The sequence below is a fragment of the Carya illinoinensis genome, chromosome 5 (genome assembly GCF_018687715.1).
Source record: "Carya illinoinensis cultivar Pawnee chromosome 5, C.illinoinensisPawnee_v1, whole genome shotgun sequence".
NCBI lineage: Eukaryota > Viridiplantae > Streptophyta > Magnoliopsida > Fagales > Juglandaceae > Carya > Carya illinoinensis.
In genome coordinates this window covers 30,870,524-30,898,455 of record NC_056756.1, presented here as the reverse complement: position 1 = coordinate 30,898,455, position 27,932 = coordinate 30,870,524, and the positions used below count along the sequence as shown (strand labels likewise).

At 36.6% G+C, this 27,932-nt stretch overlaps 3 protein-coding genes across 5 annotated transcripts; all 3 read right to left on the bottom strand.

The window, feature by feature from the left end:
* Positions 1 to 1,382: 1,382 nt before the first annotated feature.
* Positions 1,383 to 14,153, bottom strand: LOC122309958 (regulator of G-protein signaling 1). Of its 2 annotated transcripts, XR_006242576.1 has the most exons (13): positions 13,876 to 14,153; positions 13,539 to 13,659; positions 13,352 to 13,415; positions 13,144 to 13,228; positions 11,578 to 11,651; positions 10,180 to 10,371; positions 9,470 to 9,558; positions 9,117 to 9,355; positions 8,754 to 8,878; positions 6,848 to 6,969; positions 2,985 to 3,026; positions 1,948 to 2,858; positions 1,383 to 1,851 (listed from the first exon to the last, which is right to left on the bottom strand). XR_006242576.1 is itself a non-coding variant. In XM_043123787.1 (11 exons), exons 1-11 carry the CDS (start codon positions 13,950 to 13,952, stop codon positions 6,536 to 6,538), a joined length of 1,416 nt encoding a protein of 471 aa, XP_042979721.1. In that variant the 5' UTR covers positions 13,953 to 14,151; the 3' UTR covers positions 6,246 to 6,535. The 2 variants fall into 2 exon arrangements, 1 of the variants encoding a protein (XP_042979721.1); XM_043123787.1 differs by lacking the exons at positions 1,383 to 1,851; positions 1,948 to 2,858; positions 2,985 to 3,026 and adding an exon at positions 6,246 to 6,763 and having other exon boundaries at positions 13,876 to 14,151.
* A 1,024-nt stretch (positions 14,154 to 15,177) lies between these two features.
* Positions 15,178 to 19,363, bottom strand: LOC122308821. Of its 2 annotated transcripts, none has more exons than XM_043122069.1 (9): positions 19,152 to 19,363; positions 18,931 to 19,027; positions 18,673 to 18,731; positions 18,332 to 18,577; positions 17,634 to 17,694; positions 16,589 to 16,713; positions 16,197 to 16,259; positions 15,970 to 16,094; positions 15,178 to 15,535 (listed from the first exon to the last, which is right to left on the bottom strand). In XM_043122069.1, exons 2-9 carry the CDS (start codon positions 19,016 to 19,018, stop codon positions 15,394 to 15,396), a joined length of 909 nt encoding a protein of 302 aa, XP_042978003.1. In that variant the 5' UTR covers positions 19,019 to 19,027; positions 19,152 to 19,363; the 3' UTR covers positions 15,178 to 15,393. The 2 variants fall into 2 exon arrangements, with proteins under 2 accessions (XP_042978003.1, XP_042978002.1); XM_043122068.1 differs by having other exon boundaries at positions 18,931 to 19,061; positions 19,152 to 19,359.
* A 764-nt stretch (positions 19,364 to 20,127) lies between these two features.
* Positions 20,128 to 27,711, bottom strand: LOC122309439 (myosin heavy chain, non-muscle). Its single transcript, XM_043122928.1, has 8 exons — positions 27,197 to 27,711; positions 26,820 to 27,119; positions 23,769 to 26,714; positions 22,709 to 23,570; positions 21,959 to 22,608; positions 20,764 to 20,911; positions 20,610 to 20,691; positions 20,128 to 20,412 (listed from the first exon to the last, which is right to left on the bottom strand). The coding sequence occupies exons 1-8, from the start codon at positions 27,380 to 27,382 to the stop codon at positions 20,310 to 20,312; spliced, it is 5,277 nt and encodes a 1,758-aa protein (XP_042978862.1). The 5' UTR covers positions 27,383 to 27,711; the 3' UTR covers positions 20,128 to 20,309.
* Positions 27,712 to 27,932: the final 221 nt, after the last annotated feature.

The window sequence follows — 27,932 nt, the reverse complement described above, 5'->3', positions numbered from 1 at the left end:
CTCCACATACTTGATGTTGAGTATTTCAAAAAAATATCAAAAAGCATTTGAACTATTAGCGTCTGAGGATTCTCAATTTACTAACCCTACATGTGATGACTGGGTAAATACTCGAGCTTTTGTGAAGTTGCTGAAAATTTTTTATAATGTTACATTGAATATTTCAGGTTCTTTGTATGTTACTGCCAATACATATTTTCCAAAGTTTTGCATTCTTGAAGATGTATTGAATGATATGTGTAAAAGTAATGATCCTATCACAAATGTCATGGCAACTAATTTGAAAATTAAGTATGAAAAACATTGGGGAAGCATTAATAGGATCAACTTGATGATATATGTTGCTTTTGTTCTTGACCCACGATACAAGAAAATGGCCATGACATTTTGGTTAAAAATGTGCAAAGGGGACAAGTTGGCAGATAGAATAGAGGTGGAGGTGAGACTCCTTTTGAGCCGTTTGATTGAGGAATACGATACATTTCATGGGATTACTTATGGGAGTTCTGATATGACTCAAAAAAGGTTCAATGCTACTTCCTTAAATGTTGTTGATGACTCGAGTCCAGTCTCAGATCAGTTTGATTCTATTTTAAACCAATTCCTTGAGGAGGAGAATCATATGGAGTTCAAATCAGAGCTGGATTGCTATTTGCTAGATGGGCGTGAAGCAAGATCACCTAATTTTGATATTCTAGAGATGAATGCAGTTAGATATCCTATTTTTGCAAAGATAGCACGTGATGTGTTAGTCACCCCCATTTCCACCGTTGCCTTCGAGTTTGCATATAGTGCCAAGGGACCCATCTTGGATCCCTTTAGAAGTTCATTGGGTCCAAAGACTGTTGAAGCCCTCATTTGCACCTAAAGTTAGTTAAGAAACAAGCTAATCAACGTTCGAGAGCTAGAGGAATACTTTGAAGACATTTACCTTGGAGGTTAATATCTATACAAATTTAGTTGAAACTTGAAAATTTGTTTTTATTATTCACTTATTCATTTAACTTAATTTCTTCATATTTTCAGCTAATCGTTCTCCTTCATCTTCTGATCCTTCATCTTCCGATCTTCATCTTCAACTTAAGCATTTATTGGCTAAAATTTTAATCGGGACCAAGCAACTAGTGTGAGTACAGTTGATTTGTGTGGTAAAACCAAATATATAGATATTAGTATTTTAAATTGTCTATTATGGTATAGTTGATTTATGCTTTAGTTTATTTAAAATAAGACACAATACCAATTTCACATATTGCATTATAAACTTTTATTTTACATTGCATGTGACCATTGGTAGAAACAAGTGTCTCAAGAAGTAATACTCGTGGATAGATCATGGAGCTGTGGGTAGTATTGAATGTCTCGAAAAAATATTTCCAATATGAAAAACAGTTATATGAGTATTTCATTCACTCTTTCCATAAACATATGTTGTATGAGTATCTAACAATGTTTTGATTTACAGGACGAAGCTGGATAGGAATGTTGAACTTTTGGATTTCACTGAGAAACTAGAGGCTGCTTGTGTTGGAGCCATGCAATCTAGGAAGTGACCAAGATCTGCTCGTGTTAGGAGTACCCATTTAATGATTTTGCTAGATTATAGATTTGGATGAGACTTTGGCAAAGTTCGGTAAATTGAGCGTACATAAATCATTGAAGAAGCCCCCACTGCCCTTGTGATAGGAAGTTGTATGGCAAGGCTATTAGATTTGTGACTTCAAGTTGGTTGACAACTTTCCACCTATATTTCTTCTGAAAGAATACTTCAAGAATGCTCCTTTTGACAGGCCAATGCATAGTGGAGTGGTTATGACAGGCCAGTGTACAGTGATTGCCAGCAGCATCCTACTAAATTTACGTAAAAGAAAACAAATATATAAATTTACATAACATATAAATCAATGAATCATTAAAAGATATAAAGGAAATAAATTTGTTACGTACCCATATTTAGTTGTTTCTCAAAATCATCTAGGTTATCCATTAAAGTCGAAGTCTAATTGAAGTAGAAGAAGAGCGAAGTCAATTTTGTGCATAAAGAAGGCCCTTTACTATCATCGAAGATAAACTATTTTAAAAATGAGACTTATCATGCTAAATGTAGATTTAGAAGCCAGTGTAGATATCAATGTTGCAAGTACATCACGTATAATTTTTGAAAGTATGCAATATCTAAATGAACTAACCATCTATCAATTTAGAATGTCAAAACTCACATATTGTTTTTCACAACTTTTAGTTAGGAATCAATCAACTTCTAACTTGATTTCAAAAGAATTTTTCATTAGTAACTGTTGTTTAAATTAGTGGTGCTACTTGCATATTATGGGGCAAGGTACCCCCTAGCGCATGGGCTAGGGCTAGGGTTTTCCCTTGGGACCCACCCCCACACACGGATGTCCCATCTGGATGCTGGGGTGCAGGGACAGACTAGAACACGTTTTGGGCTAAAAAACACTTATAGTGGGCCAAAACTAGCCCAAAACATTTTTGAACCATTTTGAACACAAAAATTAACTTAAAAAAATACAAAAATATAAATAAAAATAATAGTATATGATAACATAAATTATATACTACTCAGTTGCAACTAATAATCATAAATTACAATAATACAAAGTAAGATAAAACTATTACAAAATTACAAATTCATCTTAAAAATATTATAAGTTGTCACATAATTTAAATAAAATATGATAACACAATAAACAATTAAGGGACAAATTATAGCAACATTACAATTAAGTGAATTAACACAAGAATATCATTTCAATTTGAGAATTGACTTTGACTGTCTGACATTGGAATTTGTGGTGGCTTTGGTGGTGGTAAAGTTGGTGAGCTATGCTGTGAAACTGTGAGATCATAAAACATGAAACATTAATAAAAATAAATAAATTAGAATTACAAACAACAAACAAAAATACAAAATACAAACATATATTAGAAATATAAAAATTACAAATATTAAAAGTACTAACCAAGATGAGATTGGAATGAAGATGACAATGAGACTATTTAAGCTAAAAAAAAATACAAGAAAAAAATTAGAATTACCAAAATTTATATAAATACAAAAAATAAGTAAGAGACAAATTGTACAAACCAAGGTCAAATGTCAATGGTGGGCAGTGGGTCTAACAGACACGAAGTCATATTGCAATGGATTTAGATGTCATCTCATGTATCACTACAACAATTAAATTTGAAATTAATACTAGTTAAATGAATATAAATAAATTAAAATAACAAAATGAAATCCATGATTACCAAATCCAGGTTAATCACCACCCTCCTCCTCGTCGGCCCCCTCAAAGTTAAGAACATCATGAACATGAAGGAAGGTCTTGTTGATCCAATTTTGCATACAAATTAATGCCTCTGTAGTGGTAGCAAACAATGAATTCCGGAATGGACCAAATATATGCCTCTGATGCTTAAGGTCAACTCTGAGGCTACAGTGTTAATAGGAATAGCCAAAATACTATGAGCTATCTCTCTAAGAAAGGGATACTTCACAACATTGGTCTTTCACCAAGATAATATATTAAAGCCCCATGTAAATGGGTGAAGATCCGCTACCAAGTATTTATGTACATCTGACTAAGCCTCTATAGGATGATGAACTAGGGGGTTTTGCTCCAACCTCTCACCCAACTCCGACTTCTGGAACAAGGGTGTAGGTGCCGAAATATTAGCACCCATGGTAAACTCATCAAATAATCTAGCAAGAGTTTCCTTAACGGTTGTCGTAATATACGCCACCCATGTGTTCCTGTGCGTCAATACCAAGCCACATACCATGCCATCAATCTTGTACTAGAGGTTAAGAGCTACTACCACATATAACAAAATATTCACCCTACTTAATTCTCCCCAATATTTTTCATACTTAACCCTCATATTCAATGCCATCTCCTGCATTCTAATATGGTTACTCACATACGTCATCTTATTCTTCTTTTACCTTACATATTTGCTGACAGAAATAATTAGATGTAGGGTATAAAGAACCGGATAATCTCGTTGTAACCTCATAGAAAAGCCTCAAAAGTCTACATAAGTTGCAACAACCTCCAAATCATTATCAGCAGACTTGCTTAATCCCCCGTGGTCATCAAAATATTTGACATTCACCCAATAACACAAAGGCCGACTTATATTCTTGGGCTACCTCCAACATTAAGAAGGTCGAGTTCCATATTGTATAAACATCTTGACAAAGGCCCTTCTTGGATGTTATACCCGTACCTCTCACAACTGTAACTGTCACAACCTGTATCAACTCCCACTCATTTATGCAGCCTATAAGGCCTTCCCAACCATCTCACCCTTGTGATAAAAAATTTGACAAAACTTTAAAATTTTCTTGTTTAATTTTCAATCACAATTAATAAAATGTACAGTCAAATACATATAATTATAATTTTGGATGGATGTCTATGTATTGGTGGTGAGGCAAACTCTTTGACCCACCAATTAGCCCATCAACAAACCATGCACAAATCACCCAAAACAACATGGGCTTTCGATATCAAAACCCCAAAATAGATTGGGTTTTTGATATGAAACTCCAAAACAGATCAAGGTTTCGATATCGAAACCTCAAAATTGATAATGAAACGACACCACTTTACACAACTAAGTTTATATTTTGCTTGCCACTGTATTGTTTAGGTTCAATTTTACACAAAACAACATCATTTCTTTAATGAATAAGAGCCCTTTTAAAATTTAAAAAAAAAAAATCTTTTCTCATCTCTAGAATTTGGAAAATCTTGTCCTATGTATGCTCTAAAGCCCAACAAGCTGAGGCTCTCCGTTTCCATTCTTGAAGGAGATTCAGAGATTGTATAAAAAGGTCATTCAATGCAAGATCCCTAACGCAAGAACGGCAACTCTTCCTCCATTATTCACTCATTACATCCACTCACTCACACCTAGCTAGAAGCAACCCCCAATTCAAATATCTCATTTGAGCAAACTCTAGTGCAATAGGTACACACGTCTTCTCCACTTAAAAGAAAACACATCCATCTCCTTCTCTACTCTTTTTCCCCTACTTCCTTCCGCAGGCAAATAGACCCCAGTTGTGCCCCAAATCTCTTTTAGCAATCAACTGCAATTTATTGAATTAGAGCCTAAATGCAATTAGGGCTCTTTTGTTAAGTTTAGAAAGAGAAGTTCTGACTTCTCTCTAGAAAAACAAATCTCTCCGTTCACTTTCACCGGAGAGGAAGGTGTGAGTTTCGGCTCCACCTTCCTCTCCATCTCGCTTTCCTTTTCCGTTCCTTTTCTACTACCTATAAGTGAATATGTTTATATGGTAGTGTTTTTCTACTGGTTCGGATTTTCTCAAATCTGTAGCTTTCTGGCCATGAACAATCGACATGCGCCCCACCATCACGATCGCCTTCTGCCGATCTACTAGAAAGATGCAGAACCGCACCCAAAATGTCAGCGCGTGGACCTCACGCGCGGCTTGTTTCCGCACGTGTCACTCACGCGCTGTCGTGCTCTGATAGCTCCGCCGACTACACGCGCCATACCAGCAAACTCGCCACCCTCCGATCCTTCAGATCGGCATGACCCCTCATCTTTTCCATTGGCGCGTGGTCCTCACGCGCCACTCCAGAGGCGCGATTTGGCATTTCGGCCACTGCATATCTACACTTCCGATGCCAGTCTATCCAGATTATCGCTTTCCTTAACCGATGATCTTGTGAAAGAGACTAAGGACCTCACCAACAAATACTTCAAGGCTTTCAACTACAGTGCTTCTGCTTGCACTGCCTTCGGCGGTGACTTACCTTCAAAACGTCTTTTAAGACGATACCCTCTTTGTAGGGTTTGGATAGAGACTAAGAAATTGGTTTCAAAACCCATTTTTTTCTTTTTTTTCCACCTCGTTTGCATTGTGGTTGTTTGCTTTGGGAAATTTGTTGGGGAACCCTACCCTCTCTAACTTGTATCATCTTTTACTTTAATGAAATATGCTTACTTAGAAGAAAAAGAAAAAAAAAAAAATCAACTGCAATTTATTAGTAATTCTTCCATATAAAATTTTGTTTAGTAATTTTACATGTCAATTAACTAGAAGTGTATGAATTTTTTAATACTTTAATTACTAACCAGATTATCACATTAAGATTTAAGATGCCTGCATTGAGCATTCCAATTTCGCCTTAGCAGCAGCGCCACGGCATCTACATTTTGTAACTTACCAAAATATGTCAGTTTGGTTTAGTACAGTTATAAACCGTATTAAATTTATGTTCTTTAATCTCTGATCAATAAATCATATGGTCATGCCTGTACAGGTATAATACATACAGCATGCCACTGCACTAGCTACTACCCAATTCAACCTTTCCTCATCAATTTTCTCTTTCTATTTTTCCCCATTTTCATCTTATTGGCTTCATTTCCATGGCATTCCAAGCCATTTTGTTAGGGATGAAAAATGCCAACCCTAATTTTTCTACTGATAGATCCAAGTAATAAAACGGAGCTCGAAAATTCCTGCATATAACTATTCACCATTCCTAGTTAATTGTATGTCTGAATCATGAACGTCGATGCCTGAGCTCTTGGAAAAGTGTTCTTGGTGAAAGGGATCATCAGCACCATGTACAGAACTCAACCTAGGAGAGAAGTTCCAGCCCGTCATCTGTTCTGGCTCATGGCCATTGGATCTCATACTGGCGTCTTCTTTAAACTTCATGAAGTACATGGATGACCAGTAATCTTTTGCCAAATTCTTGAGGGGAGAAAGCATACTCAGACATGATACCAAGCTAAAGGAAACCGGCAAAATTGCATTAACCTGGGTAAAATGACATACCATTTTTATCAATTGCATCAGCTCATTTAACGCATTACTGAAGAGAGTAGGGTGCGCCAGATCAGCAGTAGTCAAAATTTCTTGTCGGCTTCGGTGAGAAATGTTTACCTCCATTGCCGCACCTATATTTGTAAGTAAAAAATATAGATAAAGAAAGAGTTGTCCGATAAGCTTGGTAGGTAAATGGAATATGATTTGCTGAGCAGAACAGAACCTAGAGAATTTTGATCTTGCTGACATAGTGCTATAAAGTTTATTTGCTCTCGAACAGACATGATTGTGATGAAACTATGTTATTATATAGTTCGAACTTCAAACAAAAATCATGCTTCAACCATCAATCACTAATTTATAAAGGAAAATCTTTCTTATGGGCATGAAATTACAAGTAAAAAATAACATAGAAAATGGGGGTGAAATATGCTCATATGTCCAATTTCATAAGAAGTAAGACAATGGAAACTTTGTTGCTGTGCTATGACTGACCTAGATTCAGGACCCTATGGACCCTCTATTAACTTTTCATTCCATCACCATTAACAGAAAACACATGACCCAATCGCCACATATCAACCTAATTTTGTCTTACAAAAAAATATTTTTTTTAAATAACATTTTTAAAATATAAAAAATTGATATCTAGTTTTTAAAAATCATAAAATTAATAAAAAAAAACTTGAATGCCCCCATGGTGGCTGGTAGATGCGGCCACCATGTGGGAGCAATGGGAGGGCCAATTTCCCAGTTTTGGCCACCCCATGGGATGGTCTTCAAAGTTTTTTCTTTTTCAAATATAAAAAATTAGTTTTTATTAAAAAATATTTCTTATTTTGCAAAATATTTAATTTAATTCTTTTAAGAAATAAATAAATATATTTAAATGCAGTGGTTTGTAATTGGGCCATGTGTTTTCCATTAATGTTGATGGACAGAAAATTAACGGGGAGCCCTATTTCTAATTACTCGTACCATAGGGAGTTATTGTTGAAATAAAATTGCATAAAAAATATCCGAAGGGTACTAAATCTAAGTTATGGCAGAGAGGATGTTTGAGAAAAAATTTCTAAGACAAATCAAACATCCACAAGCCTGGGGTGTGATACCCCATACTAAGTAGTAATTGTTAGTAGTTTGTATCCCCTATTGCTTGGGAGGGTAAAGTGCTTGCTTTTTATAATGATTTCAATGGGGCTCCAATTGTACTGTTGACTAATCCTAGAGTGTGTCCTAAATGTGGCTTGGTCCCCTCTTGGAGCGTTATATAGGGAGATAGAGAAGGGGGTTGCCATACTCTAAAGATAAACATTTCAAGTACCGAGGTGCTAGAATTGCACCACTGAAAAGAAAGGAAGGCAAGCACCACAACACTTGACACAGATGAGTGGGACTAGAAACAAGCTACACAAGCTTGACATATTTACCTGACTAGCAAGCTTAAACATTCTCTTTATTTGTCTTATCTCGAATTGCTGGACAGAATGAAGTTGAGCTCAGTGGTAGGTTGTTGGGGATCAAACAAGGTTTTGAAGAGTTAGGCCTTTTTATCACCAAATAATGTGTTCGTGTGAGGAAAATACCATGAAGCCTTTCTGTGTCAAGCAATCTATTGCGAGGATATTATGCATTATTTATTGTATTTATATCATGCTGGAACAGTAAAAGATAAAAAGGACAAGTAGTTACAGTTCTCCAGATGTAAGAACATCTCTCCTGCCAAAACTACCACATGAACATTGTTCTTGATTGAGTCACTCTACTCTATTGAGGTCCCTATAATTGAGTCATTTACAACCCAAAAGAAGCCATATGAACAGATGTATTCAGAGATTACTAAAGATTGGGTTAATTCATATTAGTATGTAATGTTGGAGCTAATACTGTAGATGGAATATCTCTGGCCACATACCTGCAACTATGTACTTGTCAATAATATGTCGTGCCATATATATCCTTCTTACAGAGTCATCTAGAGATATTTTACCAAGCTCATGCACCTCATCATAGAAATGCACACTCTCCCCGGCCAAACAACTGCAAATAAGAAGAAAACAAAAAGTTTAAAAGAAATTAAATTTTTATTTCTTTTCCTATTCTTTCTAAAGAAAAAGGACCAGGTGATATCTTGCAGTTTCTAAAGCTCCTTTTTTTTTCTCCATGGAGTTACTTAGAAAATGACAAGTGCCTCTTTTCATGTAGCTCTAATGAGGCTACAAAATAATTTCCACACAAAGGTATACTCAAAAAGTTTATTACAGGAGAAATACAACACCTATCTGCAAATGCCATGAAGGACTGGCGAAATCTTTTGTCTAGAAGAAGCTTATCCAATGGTTCATTAGGATCTATGACTTGAGCTGGTTCCCTCTGCAGTAGAAGTCCACTGTCAGGTATACCCAGAGCCTCGCCCATTGACCCAAACTCTCGAGACTCCCTTTTCCTTAAGCTGATTTGTGAGAGTAGAGGTTGTGAACTTGATATAGAGAAGAAAGCTAGCACTAAAATACTTGCCTGTAGAATATACCTGAGAAATGTTAGCGAGTAAACATGAGCTGAAGACAGTAATAAATTAAAACATCAATATGACAAATTCATAAGGAAGAGATACAAATCAATAAAGCATACCATAATCAAAAGGAGAAATCTGGAGGCAACCTGAAGCCATGAGATATCATCATGAATTTCATTCAAGACGTAAGCAGGGACCCATAATACTGGAAGTGATAAACAGCACAGATGAAGAGCAAGAAAAAGGTGAGATGTCTTGACCTAATCAAATTTCTTTATGCTTTATTACAACATCAGGAAGGTTATAGCCCTAGTACATGGGACGTGTAAAAGAGACATGCAAGAAATAGATACAACAGGCATTATCCTATTTTCAGCTGGTTATGAATTTATCAAGGAAAGATTACAGAACTTTGTTCTATCTTTCATGGTGTCATACATGCACTTGTACTTTAACCTGCCTAATGGCCAGACAAGGCAGTTTCCCCCATCCCTCCCCCCCCTTTCCTCCTCCTCCCTCCCTCCCCTTCCCTCCCTCTTCCCTCCCTCCCTTCTTTCCTCTCCCAGTTTTTTTTAACAGTTGAGTAGTGGAAACGTGGAAAGATGATGGAGACTACAACATATGCTCTCAAAATCCTAGTTACAGCTTCCTTATAGGATATCTAAGTAGTTCCATTGCATAGTCAACCAACATCCATTATTGGCTTCTCCATTGAATTTTTGCAGGTAATTTCCCCTTATGAGTCCCAAGAAATATGTCATAGCCAATGAATATTGAGCAAATCAAGAAAAATTAAAGAGCCTAGTAGAACTAGAGAAACGTGTACCAATGGAAGATGCTGAGACAAGTATTCCTCGCCAGAGGTCTCTGAGTTCATCAAACCTGAAGTCTATATGCCGAACAGCCCCAGTGAATCCAACTAAAGCAAAAACATATGATATGTGGAGTGAAACGACTGGAATGATCCAGTAAGCCCCCATATGGCACCTATAATTTAGAGGCTGCTTCATATGGATAACTACAGAAAAGGTCAACAATCAGACTACTTATTGTAATGAGCAAGAAGAAAGAAAAGCTATATAATCATGACCAGTTCATAAGAGCTCCAGGATGAGGACTATGACATGTACAAACAAGAACTTCAGTTGCAAGACATATCAAGCCATATAGACAGGAGAAAACTTAAAATAATTTGCATGAATATAATGAAGTAAAATAACCCCAGATTGTTCAGCAAAAACAGTGTTATAATTTAAACAGCAGAATATGATAACTTGGAAGACATTTGTGATAACTGGAAAACATAGGGCTTAATAATTGTCACTCAAGGACTCTTTTTGATGAATTTCATTGTGCACACCTTGCTCATCAAGAATTCAGGGATAAAATGTGTCATTTTTCTTTGGAATTGTGTTCCCCTGTTACACAGCCCATCATATATAATTTTTGTAATTTTTTTCCTTTGTTGATAAGCATATTATGAAATTTATGAGAATGCAATAAAAATTCATGTCTAAGAACATCAAGCTTGGAGCTCCATCCAGAAGTATGGCAAAAAGGTAAAAGAAAAAGCTCCAAGTGTTGGAACTAGTGCTCTCAGTGACAGATTGCATAATAATGTTATTCCAAAGCTAATGATTTCAATGGGCTTCATTTTCAATGATTTCCTTGTATTTATCTCTCCCTCTTAATTAGGTGTTTCCAGTTGTATTCTTCCTATTTAAGTGGGCGATGCCAATTCTTCTATTAGCATGAATAAATTCTTTTAGTTATAGAAAAAAGTAATGTTATTCCAATGCCTCTACCTCATAAAAGTGTTTTCTATATACAAATCAAACCCCAGAAAACAATGCTGAGAACTGCGCATCAAGCTGCTATAGAGTTCATAAATGCAAAAGGAAACTAGCAGAAGAAACCGGAGGACAGTCAAGACAGATTATGTTAAAGAATACTGGAAGAAGGAATCACAAAAGGGCAGCCAGAGCCAAACACAGCAAACATAATTTCAGCAGTATCAGAAGTCATATAAATCAGACTTCACATATATGTGATATCAAAATTTAAATAAAGCCAGCATTGGTAAGAAAAGTAGCATCTAATTCAAAGATATTACTGCCAAATCAAGTAAAAAATTAAAGCTCCAAATATATATTTTTTCATTATAAGGGAACATGACAACATAAGTGTCCAAATATATAAATTTAATCATTTTAGGGAATCTTACATGCAGCCCCAGCAATCCATGGGAATATAATAAGTGGAAGAATTATATAAGATCTGATTGGTGGTAAACGCCGCCTGAAATATCACTAGCAATAATTAGAGCCTTTTTCTAATAAAAAAAAAATAGTTACACATAAACAAATGGAAGATACTTCAGCCACAAAGGGATTACACAAAAATAAACCAATAAATTGACGTGGCTCGATGTAGCACATCAGATTATAAAATTACTTTTATTGTAAAGAAGGTCTAATGGGTCCTATGAAGCCATGTCATTTTGTGAGTTTATTTTTGCATAATTTCTTTGTATTTGTAGCAGTTCTCTGAACAAATTAGGCAAAATATGACAGGGCTAAAAACTTATTCGCTAGACAAGAACAAGTCATGGCTTGAAGTACTTGGGTAAAACACAATGTCCTCTCTGTAGCCTACTCCACAGAAGTTAATTTTGTGGACATGTTTATTGTTTGAATCTCACCCAACCCAAAATTTCTGTGATAAACAATCTGCTCAATGAGTTGAATTTTCATGTGAACAGAGCCATGAGGAGCAATATGCGGTTTCTGAATGTGTTTTGTTAAGGGAAAACAATGTGGTGGCAGTTGTAAGCTTCAATGAACTGCAAGGAAGTTAACGTTTTTGCCTGTAATGGATCGTACTAGGAATTTTAATGTGGTATTCACTACTTAATGGATGGAGAAGAAGGAGGTAACAATCTGTTATTAGGCAAAACTCTTGTGTGTTATTTTCTCCAACTCTAACTTCTTTTTAACAAATTTTTTTTATAGGTTTAACAATTGTTTTTTCCTCCAACCCTAAGTGGAGACTATGTTTACTTAATTTCACCCCAAGGGGTTGGCCCAAGTGGTGAAGGCTTTGGTCTTGGGGTCTCACTCCCTTCAAAGTCCAAGGTTCAACACCTAATGGATGCAAACAATCCTTCGGGGCCACACCCCCTGGTGAAAACCCAGCAATTTAACCAATTCTGCGTAGGGAAACTTTCAAGGGTGCGGTGAACGGGAAAGGAGTTTACTCTGCAGGAGTGGGTCCGAAGGGCCTTGTCTTTGAGAGGTTCCCCGGTATACAACAAAAAAAAAAAAAGGTGCGCACACACACAATTCTGTCAAAACTCTTACTAGGACCTATTATTGCAATTGTAAGGCCCAAGCCACATCTAAGCCCATACTAAAAAATGACTAGTTAAGGTTATGGTTGGAGTCTTGTAGATTAATTATAAAGGGCGAGAACTTATCCTTCTCATTTAGTGTGGCATCCCATTCACATCCTTCCCGGTCCAGTCCATTCTTGGTGCCACAGATCAAATCCCAAACTTCTGGCTAGGATTATGCACAAGATTCCCCGTCTTATGCACAATCTGGCGTATTACAACAATACTCCATTAATTCCAAGGATCTTGGCTTTGGTTTTAAATGGGTGGATGGGATCGAGAGGGGCGATTACAGGCAGTAGATCATTGACTCAAGGGCCAAGTTACCACCTGAAGGCAAGTTTTGTTGAGTTGCAGTCAAGTATTAACTACGGAAGTAAGTTGAAGCTTTTACTTAACTTGACAAATATGTAATATAGTTGGAAGGCCTGTGTCAAACGACAGCTTAGCAGCAAACCAAATCCAAGAGGGCCTTCAAACCAGACTGAAAGCAAGAAGATAACTCAAAATTAATCCGCTGAAGGAAAAAGCATTAGCCAAAAATACAAAACTGAAAGCTAAATAAGTGAGTTAGAGCTCGATGACGGTGAAAGAAGCGATGACTAACCTGCCCAAACATAGCAAGACTGCCACCAATGCCTCTTCTTGAATTTGAGGAAATTGACGGACATCTGCATGGAAAAGGGGCCAACTGTATGGTAACAATTGCAAAACTAAAATGCCCACTACAGTAACTTTTTGGAGATAAATTCATCAAAAACATAATCACGATAACAAAGAAATCTATAGTCTACCACAATCGACAACAGCAGGTTGAAGCTAGCAAAAACTTGGATTACTGGAATCCAGAAGCCACTGTTTTTTGTACGAGGAACTTTGTGAACCACAAAGGGTAAAATCAACCGTGAGAGAAGCCTGAAACAATGAACAAAAATAACGATACAGCTTATGGATCCATAACAACAAGGTTACTTCGGAGACGAGGCCAATAAATTCCCAATCTTTGGTCTAAACCCGAAATAAATTAGACATTTCATCAAACAGACACACTGCAAGTAGGACGGCCGCGAAGACTCCACGAGTAGAGTTAAAATGAGGAAAAAAAAAATGAAGAAGATGCAGAAAACGCACAAGATCATAGCTAGCATGGATATGGCAATAGCCAAGTAGTCAGTAGCACAGCCTCCTTCCACTGCACAGCTTGCCATTTTCCTTGGTAAAATTAAGATGTTTACGCCGCTGAATCAAAATTCGGTAATTCAGGCATTAGAGCAATGAATCTAGGCGTAACATCCATGGTTAAAGTCATGGAAGAGGAAGCGTCGTCGATTTCTGAGTCCATTTCCAATTTCCACGTGGTGTTTGACTGAAACGAAAACCCGAGTGCGAAAATTTGGTGGGGGTGTCTTGGATTTGCCAAAGTTAAGAACCTAATTAGTCATTCAAAGTGTACACATGGTCCAATCATATCATTGATAACGGGCCCACCGGACACTGAATTTTGGGACATGTTTTCGTCCTCTTTGGGTCAAACTAATAAATTGTGAATTTGTGAAGATAAAAGATTTTTTTTTTTTTTCTTATAACAAGAATGTTAGGTATTGATAATAAGTAAAATAATTTAATTAGTTTAATAAAAATAAAATAAAATAAAAATAATTTTTTAATATATAAAATATATAATATGAAATGATGAGTAGCATTTCTCATATTTTGAATAGTTATCGTGTACCTTTCACAACATATTTTATAATAAATATTTTTTATAAAATATTTTCTAAAAATATTTTTTATTTTAATACATAATTATATAATATATAATAAAAAGTGATGTATATTTATTATTTTTCTTATATTTCTAGTACATAAAAATATAAAACAAAAACAAAGACATTTCAAAATAGAACTAAAATATTCTGTAATGGCAAGAAAATAAAACAATCTACAACTTCTACAAAGTAATATTTGCAGTTTTGTAAATTGGGTTTCTTTACCTTGTCATATTTTTTATTTTTTGGTTTCTTTCTTATGAAATCATATATATCTACAAATCATTAATCGGAAACAAACCGATTGAAAAAATGTGGCTAAGTTGACTATTTCAAATCATGCATTTATTTTCTCCAAGGAAAATGAAAGGTGTTCCTTTCCTAGGCTAAGCAAGCTAAATAATTTTGTGCAAGTTGTGTTTGGGTAACGGAGTGATTTCAGAACACTTCACTACTATTCAATATTTTATCATTATTTTTTCACCACTTTTTCACAGATTATTTGAGTTCGTCTCATTCAATATTCTCATTTGAGAGAAATGGGAGAAAGGAGATTGGATTCCGCCATCACATAGATATGAGGACTGCAGCTCTGTTCTAATTTGAATGTTGTGAACAGAAAAGTGTCCCCACATGAAGGATAAAAATGTGATATAAGTTAGGGTAGTGCTTTAACAGTGACCTAAATGATTTAATATTTGTTGCATTACAACACGCATTCTACACTATGATGGTTGTGCATGAATTTACATATACAAGACAAGTTCATTGGTAAAAGTTTCAATGTGTACCACATATTTACACCACACTGCATAGGAATGCATCTTGACCAGCTGTGGATATGCTTATCCAAAGTACCGTAAATCATGTGGGCTTTGTCTCATGATTTCTCAGATGTGTTTGATGTGTATCTCCACAAAATTCCTCCAATCAGATTGTTCACTGCATGAGAAGCCATTGGAACGATGGCGCTGGAAGACACAATCGTGGCATAACCATATACAATCCCAACAAAAGATGCCCTGAAATATTTCAAACAGAATAGGATTGATTGGAGCCGAAGGTTGAGCAATAGACATCAAACCAAACATTCAGAACTCTTTTTTGAGATTCTACTAATAAGAATTCTTTTCACTTAAAGCACAATGAGAGTGGATTTTTCTTCTTCTTCTTCTAATTCATTGCTGGAGCCTTCAAGACTGTTAAAGTTGTTCGCTTATAATATTGGTGGAGAATGACATGAGTGAATGCTTCATGCTTTAATTTGGCCTAAATGGAGAACTGAACTTGTCATATCAACTTTGACAGTCAGAGCAAATGAGCATCAAGACAGTGAAATATTACTAGGGATTAATGAAGAGGATATGTTTAGCCTATTTAAATAAACCAGACAGTCAACCAGCAAGACTTAATTTTGCGAAGAAATGAATCTCCATCAAGTCAAGGAGATAAGTACCAGACTGCAAAGGAGTACTTGCGACCATTGCCTAAGTGTAGAATGCCAAAAACTGCAGCAACCAGCAAGACACTCTTCCAATCGAATCCCAAAAGTGGTAGAAGTGCACCACGGAAAAGCAGTTCCTAGAAGATATGCAACTACAATCTCAATAAACTACAATTAAAAAAGAAACACAGACACGCACAGATATCAAGTAAATGGAAATAGTTTACCATGCTTGTTACCTCACTAATACCGGGAAGAAATGCAACAATTATGTAATCCAAAAGCAGAAGTGAAGAAAGGACCTGCATTAGAAATAGGATGGTGTGGAATTCACCAAAGCAGTTTCAGATCAATCCAAACTTGTAGCCCACTAGCCACAACAAATCCTAAAAACAGTGGACATGAACAAGGTAGGTCTGACCTAAGATCAGCTCAACCAATTTAGTCTCTGTTTTTTTTTGGGGGGGAGGGGAGAGTGTGAGTGGATGAGCCTATTCCGTATACATTTTTCCTTATATGGTTCAAGCTATGCTGACAGTTACAGAGATGATAATTTACAAAAAGCATAATTACCGACATACACATGTGAAGCTTGGACTAGTCCCTCTGGGGACAAAAAAAGTACAGCTACCTGCTGATTAGCTGCTTCACTAGACTCAGCAAAATCTGGCCACGTTTTCAGTAGTAGATATCTGCACGATGATACGAGTACAACTAATCCAGTAACCAACCCAAGATGCCAGATCTCAAAACCAACTGCACAAGGGGAAAACATGGAACCCTTTAAATTAATGAACTTTTAATTCCAGTCTGCAAGTAGAAAAGAAAAATAATAAATATTGGAAAGGTAATTACATAACTATGAAACTGCATGCACTGTTATCAAGGAGAAAAAATCAATAAACAACCTGGGAGTTTCAATATATATCTTGTTCACTTTGAAGAGTTAAAAAAAGAGTACATTGATATAGTAAGATCTCTTTCCAAACTCAAATCTAAAAATTAGTTTTCAGATCTTTGAACAAGGAAAGTTCTGTGTTTCCAAATTCTACAAAAATGGTGCCAACTTTTGCATTTTTCCATTAGAGGATAATGAATGAGCATAAGAAGAATTGAAGTCAAGCTGCCTTACGGCACAATTTGAACTGCACTGGACATAACCTGACCAGTGATCAGAAATATGAATCTTCGTCGTTTTCATCTTCCTATGCTGTCTCTGTATTTATCAACTTATTCATTCATGTTTGCTAAGCAATATGAACCTGCCCCACTTCAAACCCACACCTTTACCACATAAGCCAGGTCTCTGTGTTAGTTGATGTTCTCTTCATAACTAGCATTACTTCTGGTTAAGATGAGGAATCAGATGTCAGGCTTAGCCATGAGAAGTGAAGGCTACTACTTGCACAACTGGACATATTAAATTAAGCCAATCCTTGATGTTTTTCCATACATTGAAATTTACGATCCCACATATATTAATAATGATTAATCCAGTTCTACATATTAGACAGCAACCACTATCCCATTTGTGCAGTTTTCCATATTTGTCTTCTAAATTAAATTGTCTCTGCGCATTGTGCAAAAAGAAGCTAGATATTGCACCTAAACAATGTCAAAAATTGCAAAAGTTTCAATGAAAAACTTGCAATAAGAAGTGAACACAAATTTTATACATGACACTTCTGTAGAACAGTCAAGGATTGGCAATCCTTCCAATGATGCAACATGAGATACCTGCAAATCGCAATTAAGGAATAACCATCAAAACACAGATGATCGGCAAATTTAAGCATAATTTTGCCCATCAATTTGTTTATCTTGGTTATATCGAAATTGAGAATACTCGTTTGCTTCGAAGCAACAAGTCCTGACTAAAACCAACAAGCACTCTGAGTAACAAAGCTTTAATTCATAATCCAATTGTAATGATTGATGTTTGGTGTCTGGTATGAACATTAATAGCCAATAGTCTATAGAAGTGAAAGTCCTATGGAGGCTGCTTTTATATATATATATATATATCAAACAACATAATGGAAGACACAGCATAGCCAGATAGATGAATGCATTGTGTTTCACAAAGAAGAGCATGAAGAGAAGCGGATCTAGCTAAAGCATGTTTAGATTATCAAAAAATATTTTGTTCTGCTTCAATTTCAGTCTTTTGAAAGACGAAGGAATCCAAATGGTAAAAGAGGATGAAGTGAAAACCTTTGATTCAAATTTCAAACATCAAAACGAGAAAAATAACTAGAATAGAGCTGAAAAAATTGTGAGTAATGACTAGGTGGCCACCAAGATTCCAAGGGAATAACTCTTGGACAAAAGCATAGCACAACACCAAGGTAGTGACACAAGAAAGTAAGACTACCTGCCGAATTATAATACCCAGAGCTGCTATTAATCCGGAAGTGACAGCGCATGCCTGAAGCACAGTACTTCTGGAAGGAATTACTGAAGAACTCTGTGCAGCTGAATTTTCAGAAGAGGAAACCATGCTGTCAACTTGAACATTTGTGGGAGTGTTATCTGCTTCACTTTTTGGTGGTTGTACATCTCTTCTCGATTTCCTCACCGAATTCCGACTAGCAAAAGCCCTTGTGTTTAGTCTAAAACCCTGCAAAAAATAACTATGTTGGTTTAAGACATAGAAAACGAAAATCTAGTATTTTCTCTAATTTTAGAGATCACATTACAGAATGAGAATCTCACGTTGAACAATTTAGCAGGTAGAACCTTTTGCACACCATAAAGATGAAGGAGCTCCCCACCTGAGAACATGTAATCACATTTGACAATCATGAGATATAATTTCTACGGGAGAAATCAAAGCAGCCAAATTCTACTTGATAATCACACGAAAAATAACATACAGATAACTGTTGCTTTGAAAAAACAAAAAAAGATAACTGTTACTTTCTCTAAAAAGAAATATATGTTCGCAATATGTTAGCAGGTGAATGAACCAACCATTGAAGGTAGAACTTCGACAAGGTAAGAGGGTTGTAGAGACGTGCTTTGTTCTGCTCCTCCAACAGTTTATAGTGAGCAAAGTCATCGAAGATAACTGCTCCAAATTCCAAACTTGAGAACGTGAATATCTGTCCATGTTCCAGCTAGTACTTCAATTACAAGGAGAAAATAAATGGGTGGAGAAACTAAAAAGAAACTGGAAATCAGAAAAACCGAACCTGTTTTGGGTTCCGCTTGGAAAGTGCGCAGCTTTTGTTGTTCTGTCGGGACGTGAAACTGGAACTATGGAATGCCCCTAAGAAATGGCTGATGAATGGGAAACTGAATTCTGATAGAAATAGACTTCAATTCCTACCTTACCCTCTTGTTCAGTTTTCTCACTGGATTTTGACCTTCCGCCACGTTGGCTGTTACGGCGAATTTTCTGTCCCATATATTTTTTTTTCCTTCTCCTTCAGGTCCTCGGAAATGAATCCAAAAAGAAATCGACTTCCATAAATTAAAATTTTTTAAATTCTATATACTATATTATTATTATAATTATATTAAAATATGATATATTTATCACTATTAAATAATTATTTATTACATATTTTTTTATCATTAAATAAGAATGAGATAGTGGTATGATGTATAACATCACTCGAGATCATATAAAAATAATTTTACAAATTAATGTAATTTCGTATAATTTGTTAGATCTATGAACTATATCATGTCACATCAGTTTATGAGATTATTTTTATGTAATTTATTTGTGACTTTCCTTTCCATATATTGTTTTTATTGTTGATAAGTAGGAGCGTTCATAGATCGACGAGCACACGACATCTAAACGGGAAGGATGTAGATCTAACACAACTTCAAAGAACATAACGAAAATATCTATTTATTGAATAGAAGAGTTATTCTTCATCCTAGATGGTTAAAAGAGAGACTATAAAAATGGATGATGATGATTGCCACTCAGATTAGATGCTCATATACTGTACTTCATAGCTCAAGATTCCTTCCTACCGAACAAAAAGAAATGTAACGTTCTTTCTTTCTTTTTTTTTCTTTTTTTCCCTTTTTTTTTGTTTTTTTTTTTTTATTAGAGAACCTCTTCAAGGCTGAGCCCTTTAGACCCAACCCTGTAGAGTAAATCCCGATCTCATTCACTGCAACAAAAAGAAATGTAACAGATGTAGCACATTCTCTAAAAGCCGAAAGACTTGGATTCCCTGAACCCTAAAATGTGATTGCAGAGAGTCATTATGGTAATGAAACCATTTATACATAAACGTTAACCACAGGTATAAAGAATCGGGGAAAAAATGAGTATCCTATTATACAATTTGTGGTGTTTCCAATGGATAGACCGATCACAGACTTCATTACAAAACGGTTCCCAAAAGCCATATATGCAAGAGGAGGGAATAAGCCATAAGGCCTAGCCTTGCTCGGGGTTGACTCATCAAAACACGACCCCCAGAGACCCTGCATGCATAGATTGGAAAGAGACTTAGAATGAATCAAGTCGTTATGCAATTAATACCCCCTCAACACGACAATGGAAGTAAACAATGGAGGTATTGGTTGCAAGGGGCTACTAAACGGTAGCTACTTGAATGCCCTGGTTTAAGAAATTGACCGCATTACGATAACAAACTTGGGCAGAAAATGCAGTACATTACCATATTCCATCAACACGATCTGCTACCAACTTTCCTTGTTTGGGAATGAGACCTGATGTGTTCAGAGACTTGAATACATGACCTGGGAAAGAAAGACATGAGTTTTCCGAGGTTTAAACTTAACTTTTTGGATGATATTATAAATAAAGCAAACCTTTGTCCTCATCAGCTCCGTCGTTGTTTATCAGACGTTCAGATTCCCCGCCAATATTTATTGCAAGTTGGTCGGTTGAACCCTTTCTTAGAGTTCGCACCTGGGCAGCTAGGGGGACAGGAGATACTGTATTCTGTCCAATTGGGCCCTGCATTACACCATTGGAAATCAACAATTTTCACCTCTATATTTTAAAAGGTTTTGAGCCATCTATTTTTTCCTCTTTAAGTCACCCAAAATCACATGAATAAGATAATAAGTGAAACAACGCTGCTGTAAGCAGATCAACAAAGAAAGTGTCACATGGCATTAATCCTCTGCCTGAACTAGTCTTTTTTTTCTTTTTGTTTAATATTAATCTTGAATTTTGAAGTTCAGTTTGGAGTGAGTTTGACCTTTTAAATTGAGATTTCACATTGTTAAGATGACCTCAACCCATCTCAAACCAATTAATGATGGAACCCATTACTTTTTCAACTATCCATAAAAGTTAAATTCATCTCAAATTACTTCATACATTCAAACACATATCTCAACCTATTTATATTTAGGTATAGTTTGGTAGTAAAATGAGAATTTTGAATTTTAAGATAAAATATTAAAATATTAAATTTTAATATTATTATTATTTTGGGATTTGAAAAAGTTGAATTATTTATTATATTTTATATGGAGATTTGAGAAAGTTGTAATGATGAAATGAAAATTTTGAATTTGAGATGAAAATTTTGATGGACTAAACCGAACCTTAAAATATATCTCAATAGAACTCACAAAATACTACTATTCATATATCAACTCAAATTATTTAAGATAACCTCAGTATCCAAACGCAGCCTATGGTCACATTGATAAGCAGAAAAGATATAATATGAGAGTAAAAAAATTGTATAGCATAGATTGATTGATTGATCTAATTTGTCTAAGAGATGCAGGTTCATATAAGCTTCTGCAACCAACAAAATTATGCTTGATTTAACTTAATAAAAAAATTTCTGCTTAATTTTTTTAATTATAGAAAAAGTATGCTTAATTTTTACTTATATATATATATATAAAGAATTTTTTAATTTTTACTTATATATATATAATTTTTATCCGTGCAGTTTTGTGGTGTACATGATTTCTTTTCCCCAGATCACAAAAAAGTACGAATAGAAGAAAGCAATAGTGGAAAATCATATAAGATATTTACCGAATCTTCAATTTCGGATATCTCTGACCCTGTAGGCAACGGTGGTGCTTCAAAAATGCTCCTTTCCTGAACAATGTCGGGCTCGGCATTACTACCTTGAACTGAATCTTCAAGTAATTTAACCTTGATTGACAATTCCTCTACGACATTTTGGCTCGCCAGCAACTCTGTGGCAAGCTCCTGAGCTTTTGATTTTGAATTTTCAGATTCTAAAAGCATGGCCACGACCTGCTTTTCTAACAAAGACAGAAGTCCTTTCGCTCCAGGATATTTTTGCTCACCTAAATCACTAACTTTGAACATACCTATAATTTTCTCCAATCCAAATATGAGCTCAGATAATTCATTATTCGTTTTTTCCAAGTCTTGTCCATCTCTAATGTGCTTTTCAACTTCCCCCTTCAGATGCTCAATTTCAAGAACCTGTGTTGTTAGGTTTGAATGTAGCTTTGTTCTGTCATGAGATAAAAATTTTACTTCTTGCTGCAGCTCAGTAACACTATCAATGATGTGAAAGAGCTTCTTTATATCAGCTGAGTTATGCGGGTCTAGGTCTCCTACTTCTGAGACTGCGATAGGGATTTCTATGTCTCTAATTTTGTCAAACAGTATTTTCACTTGGGATGCTGACAGGGGGGAGTCTTCTGCCTCTGAAGCAACAAACAAGAATAAACAAGTCAGAAGAAATCATACAGCTAATTATACCAACAAAAATACATTTATGCAGCAAGATCCCATCAAATTTTTTACCTTGTTCTTTAATTAATATAGAATTGTACAAAGAGGAAACTTCTGCCTCTCTTTCCTTTATCTTTTCCTCTTTTGTTTGGTAATCCTCTAGATTAAGCCTCAGCTCACTGCATGAATTTTGCAGTACATCCACATCAGTCTCCAACTCGGCAACCCTATTTTGGTTTAGATCCCTTTCTTCTATAGCTTTTTCAAAACCTTTTCTGCTTTCTTTCAATTTAGTCTGCAATTCTTCAATTGTAGATGCCGCCATATTACTTGTGCTCTCAAATTGTTTAATAAAGGCTTGTACTTTTCTAGCAGCAAGTAACAACTTTTCAGCAGCTTCGACATATTTGCTACCATCAAGCCTTTCCAGGTGCTCTACTGTGGCAACTCCCTCGCTTCCTATCATTTCCAGGGACAAACCATGGTTAAATTTCTCAAGCTCAGGGACATGGCTGAGATCCAATAGATTGTTCTTCACCTCAAATTGCAGTTCCCTGGCAACGGTAGTACAAACAGACAGCAAAGTGGAAACATCGTTTTCCAGTATGCTTATACTAGTTGCCTGTTCCTGTTTATACATTTCCAGATCCTTTGTTTTCTGTCTCAAAGATTCAATGTGCTCAAATAGAACTACTACTCCATTCTCTGCTGCCTGCAATTTTCTCAACAAAGATGCAACAAACTCATCTACAACTGATGAGAAACCTTCAAACTTATCTGCAAGAATTTTGTTTCTCCACTGGAACCCTTCCACGGCATTTCTAAAATGTGAAGAAATATTGTCACTATCTGCACTCGCCCAGCTGTAATCGATTTCAACACCAGCAATACTGTCAATGCTATCTGAGAAAGGTTTTGTAAAACGTGAATTGTCCTGGAATAAATAAAACATTATAATTAGAGAAAAGGTGAAAAGATTAGAGGGTAAGAATGAGATTCTCCCTTGTCAGAATGTGATAGGGGGTAAGGGTCTTGGCTTCAAAACCTACATTTGTGTGTAACTAAAATATCAAAAAGGGGTGCATTTGACTAGATGAGTTTTGGGTCTACAGAAACACGCATGTAATTTTACCTCCATAAGCTGGTGACTTTGCATGTCTTCTAAGTCCATAGAAACAAAACGGTCCCTTATGTTATTAATCATGAGATCCATAGTTTTCAAGCTCTCAAATTTCTTCTCAAAGCATTCTTTTACTTTGGATGAAAGAGTCTCATCTTTCATAATCACTTGAAGATCATTAAAGTGTCCAGCGAGTTCTACAGATCTGGTCTCTAAGCTGCCACTGGTCCCAGCCAACTCTTCCAGGGTTGCACTTAACTTGGAATTAAGCAACAACACCTCCTCTTCAGCATTTTTCTTTTCGCCTTGAAGTACTGAAATATCATTCTCTGCCCTCAAAAGCTCATCTTCCTGTGATTTTATACTTGCATATGCATCTGCTAGCTTGTTAGCCAAGGACCCAACTTCCTCTTGCAGCTTCTTTACCTCATTCTCAAAACTGGTTCTACCCATTTGTACATCGTTATTTTGCTCAGTCAGCAAAACAACATTGCTCTCTACCTGAGATAGTGAATGTTCAAGTGCCTTTATAGTTTTGTAGGCCTCTGTTAGTTTAGTGGCCTGAATAGCAACTTCCTCTTTCTCTTTATCTAGCTCCATCTCTGCAGCAGCTCTACTCACTTGAGCCTCTTCCTTCTCTTTGAAGAGCACGGAAATATTATTTTCTGCCAGTGATAGTGCCTCTTCAAGTGACTTCATAGTTGCAGAAGCCTCAGCAAACTTGCTAGTCTGAGAAAACGCTTCTTCCATTGCTTTCTGCAATTCTTGTTCCACATTTGTCCTGCCAACTTCCATTTCCCTCTTTTCTTCAGAAAGTCGAGAAACATTGTTCTCTGCAATTGACAATGCATCTTCCAGTGATTTCACGGTTGCTTTGGCTTCCTCTAACTTACTAGCCAGAGTATGGGCATCCTCTTTTGCCTTACTCACCTCTTGATCTGCATGTGTCTTAGCATCCAGACATTCATTAATGTACCCAGCAAGCCAGATAACCTTTTCTACAGGGCCCTCAAAAACTGATTCATTGGGAAGAACAATTCCGTCAATACATTCAACTACTCTTTGCAATAATTTATTGCTCTCCAGTAAGAATTGCTCTAATTGATCTCGTTGATCTTTCATGGCAACAAGATCAGCCTCCAACTTTGGGATGCACTCTACATCAGAAGTAAATCTATTGATCTGGTCTCTGCAGTCAGCAACTGCAGATTCTTGCTGCTGTAACTCAAGCTTCAACTTCCTGATTTCTAAGTCTTTTTCATCCAGAAGATTTTTCATGTTTTCCCGATCTTGAACCAGTCCCTTGCCTTTCTTAACAGCCATGGATAACCTCTCCCTTAGCAAAGCAGACTTCTCTTCTGATCTTTCAATATCCTTATGGAGAGAGCCCTTTTCCTCTTTCAATGCTACAAGTTCTTCAGATAGTAACTTTATCTCATTCGACAGTTTATTAACCTCTAATCTCACCACCATATCCTCTTCAAGTAACTTCTCACACAGCATCAACTCTTGATCCCTTACATATAAGATACTTTGAACTCTTTGAAACAATTCTGTGTTAACATGGGAAGAATCCAAAGCCACACTGCTCTGTTCTTTTATCTTCTCAAAGCATTTGTGAATGATCGCAGAATTGTCAGACTGATACATCCCTTCTTCATTTTCCATTTCGCTTCCAGAAAACTCAAGTAACATTTTAACTATCCAATCTTTATCCAGTGAGACTTGATGCTCCTTTTCAACAATCTCTTCATATCTGCTCATCAGATTAGCCAACTCCATTCGAAGAAACTCCTTTTCCTCTAATGCTTCAGAAAGTGAAGCGCTTATACGGTTCTTCTCCAATGAAACTTTTTCATCAATCCCTTCATATTTGCACATCAGGTCAGCTACCTCCGTTTGAAGATAATCCTTTTCCTGTAATGCTGCCAAAAGTGATGCGCTTAAGCGGTCAATCTCACTGTGTGCATTTTCCCTTGTTTTCACAATTTCATCACGCAAAGTATTTATTTCATCCTTTGCCCGATAAAATGACTCCCTAAGGTAACTCCCTCGAGCTTCCCAGTCAGATGATGAAATGGTTTCTGGTAGATCAGTAAAGGAAAATGCGTCTTTCACGATTTGGAATTCCATTGAAACATCTTTCAGTGATTTTTTCTCGTCCACAAGCCATCTAAATCTCTCTATAATATCCAACGATTGAATTTCCTCAGGTTCAGCAGCCTGGGACAAAATTTCTTCAAGTTTGTCAAGGATGGAATTCCTTTGCAAAAGCGATTCCTGCAGAGATGAGACCAGGTTTTCACTTCTGACCAACTCCCCTTTACTTAGTTCCGCAGCCACCAATGAACTTGACTTCTCTTGCAATTCAGTTAAACATTTCTCGAGCTCACTTGTTTTCTCAGCCAACGATTGCTTCAACGAGTCCCTCTGTTGTACCAACGCCTTTCCTTTCGTCACAGCCATAGAAAGCTTCTCTTTCGTATTAGCACACCTAAACTTTTCCTGCTCAAGTTCCATTTTCGTCTTTGCAAGTTCCTCATTCACCGACTCAACGACCACTTTATTTTTATCAAGTTGAGCCACCAATTTCCCATTTTCATCTTCTAGACGGCGAACTTTCTCAAACAAATCTTCTTCCTTTCTTTTCAGCTCAAGCAACTCGTCACGAGCAGTGACACTGATAGTCCCATACTCAGTAACCCTGGCATTGAGATATTCAATCTCTTGGTCCTTCGAAAAAAGAAGGGCATGAAGATCTCTTACTGTCGCCTCAGTTTGCAACCGTTCTTCTGAGGCGGCTTTAACAAACTCTGAGCAGTCATTCACCATTTTAAGCAAAGGGTTGTCACCCACCAAATGGTTTTCCATACCCGGCAACAACAGCTGCTTGTTAGTCAGTGCCTTAAGCTGATGATGAAGCCCAGCAACTTCTTCAGCAAAAGCCTCTCTCTCGCTCTGCATCTTCAACAAGCACAATGAATCACGAAAACCAAAACAATATTGATTCTTGAAAAAGAAGTAAAATTTCTAGTAGAATAATAAAAGGAGCTTTTTCTTAACCTCGTATTCCCGAGCAATTCTTTCTCTCTCGTGAAGCATCTTATCCAGCTTTTCCCGCAGGTGTTCCAGCTCACCGTCCACCACATAACCAACCTGCGTCCCGTTTTCCATTTCCTGAACTCCACTCTCATGCACGCCATTCATCTCCTCCGAACTCTCTTCGGTCCCTACCGCCACCACTGCTTCCCTGTTATCAGCATTTGTAGTAGATAACTCGTCCGGGCAGTCAACGAACATATCCTCTTTCCCGGCTTCCCCAAAATCGTGCTCGGCACGATTCATTGGTGATGACACCGATTCCTGCAATTGGCGTTTACTTAGCATACATAAGATCGAAACCCCCTAATCTTTCAACTAATTTTGCTAAGTTGGGTTACCTGGTTAACCGGTTCGATGAAGTCGTTAGAATCGCCTCGCTCGACCGCAACCTCGGTTTCTGGTGTATACCCATTCGACTCTTCGGGTACCATGACATGATTGTGCTCCGAATCCAATGCTTCAGTAGCTGGGCCAGAGTCCCCAGAGCCTTCCATTACCTGCTCCGAGTTATGGTTCTCAGACATGTCGACCGGTCATAACCGAATTGCGCCAGAAATCAGATCCGAAAATCGAAGAGTGAGAAGGGATCCAACTCCGAAACCTGAATTCATTCCCAAGAGCTACGAATCTAGAAAAAGAAACCCTAGAAATGGATACAGAAATCAGGGTACTGTTGGTGATATTAATGGATTATCAATTTGACCCGTGAATGAAAACGGTGTCCTATGCTCTGTAAAACAAACGGCAATCGGCGGCGAACTCACGAATGGCTTCGATTGGAATCGGAGTAGGAGAGGTTCAATCTGAAACTGGACAGAGGAGCAGAGTCAAATTAACGTTTTTATTTTTCAATTTAATTCTTTTAACTGAATTTAAAATTGTTTTTTTTTTAAATGATGTATTTAAAATTGTCGTGTCGGCGTGTAAAGCGTTACATCTTTTCCGTTGGTGTGTCCGACAGTAGTTTTACTCAAAACCAAAATCTAGTAACGGTGGAAAACGGCCCGTTTGCACGTGGTAGCTAGAACTCTTAAGGCTTGTTTGGATTAAATGTTTTAATTCAACTAATATCAT

Coding starts and splice junctions, on each gene's coding strand:
- LOC122308821 (XM_043122069.1), bottom strand. CDS start 19,018: ATGACTTTGCTCACTATAAACTGTTGGAGGAGCAGAACAAAGCACGTC. Junction 16,095..16,196: donor TTCTTCCCGGTATTAGTGAG/GTAACAAGCATG, acceptor CATATCTTCTAG/GAACTGCTTTTCCGTGGTGC. Junction 15,536..15,969: donor AAGTACTCCTTTGCAGTCTG/GTACTTATCTCC, acceptor GAAATATTTCAG/GGCATCTTTTGTTGGGATTG.
- LOC122309439 (XM_043122928.1), bottom strand. CDS start 27,382: ATGTCTGAGAACCATAACTCGGAGCAGGTAATGGAAGGCTCTGGGGAC. Junction 23,571..23,768: donor AAAGTCACCAGCTTATGGAG/GTAAAATTACAT, acceptor TATTTATTCCAG/GACAATTCACGTTTTACAAA. Junction 20,912..21,958: donor TATCCGAAATTGAAGATTCG/GTAAATATCTTA, acceptor GGTGTAATGCAG/GGCCCAATTGGACAGAATAC.
- LOC122309958 (XM_043123787.1), bottom strand. CDS start 13,952: ATGGCAAGCTGTGCAGTGGAAGGAGGCTGTGCTACTGACTACTTGGCT. Junction 9,559..10,179: donor TGTCTCAGCATCTTCCATTG/GTACACGTTTCT, acceptor TATCACTTCCAG/TATTATGGGTCCCTGCTTAC. Junction 9,356..9,469: donor GATTTCTCCTTTTGATTATG/GTATGCTTTATT, acceptor TATATTCTACAG/GCAAGTATTTTAGTGCTAGC.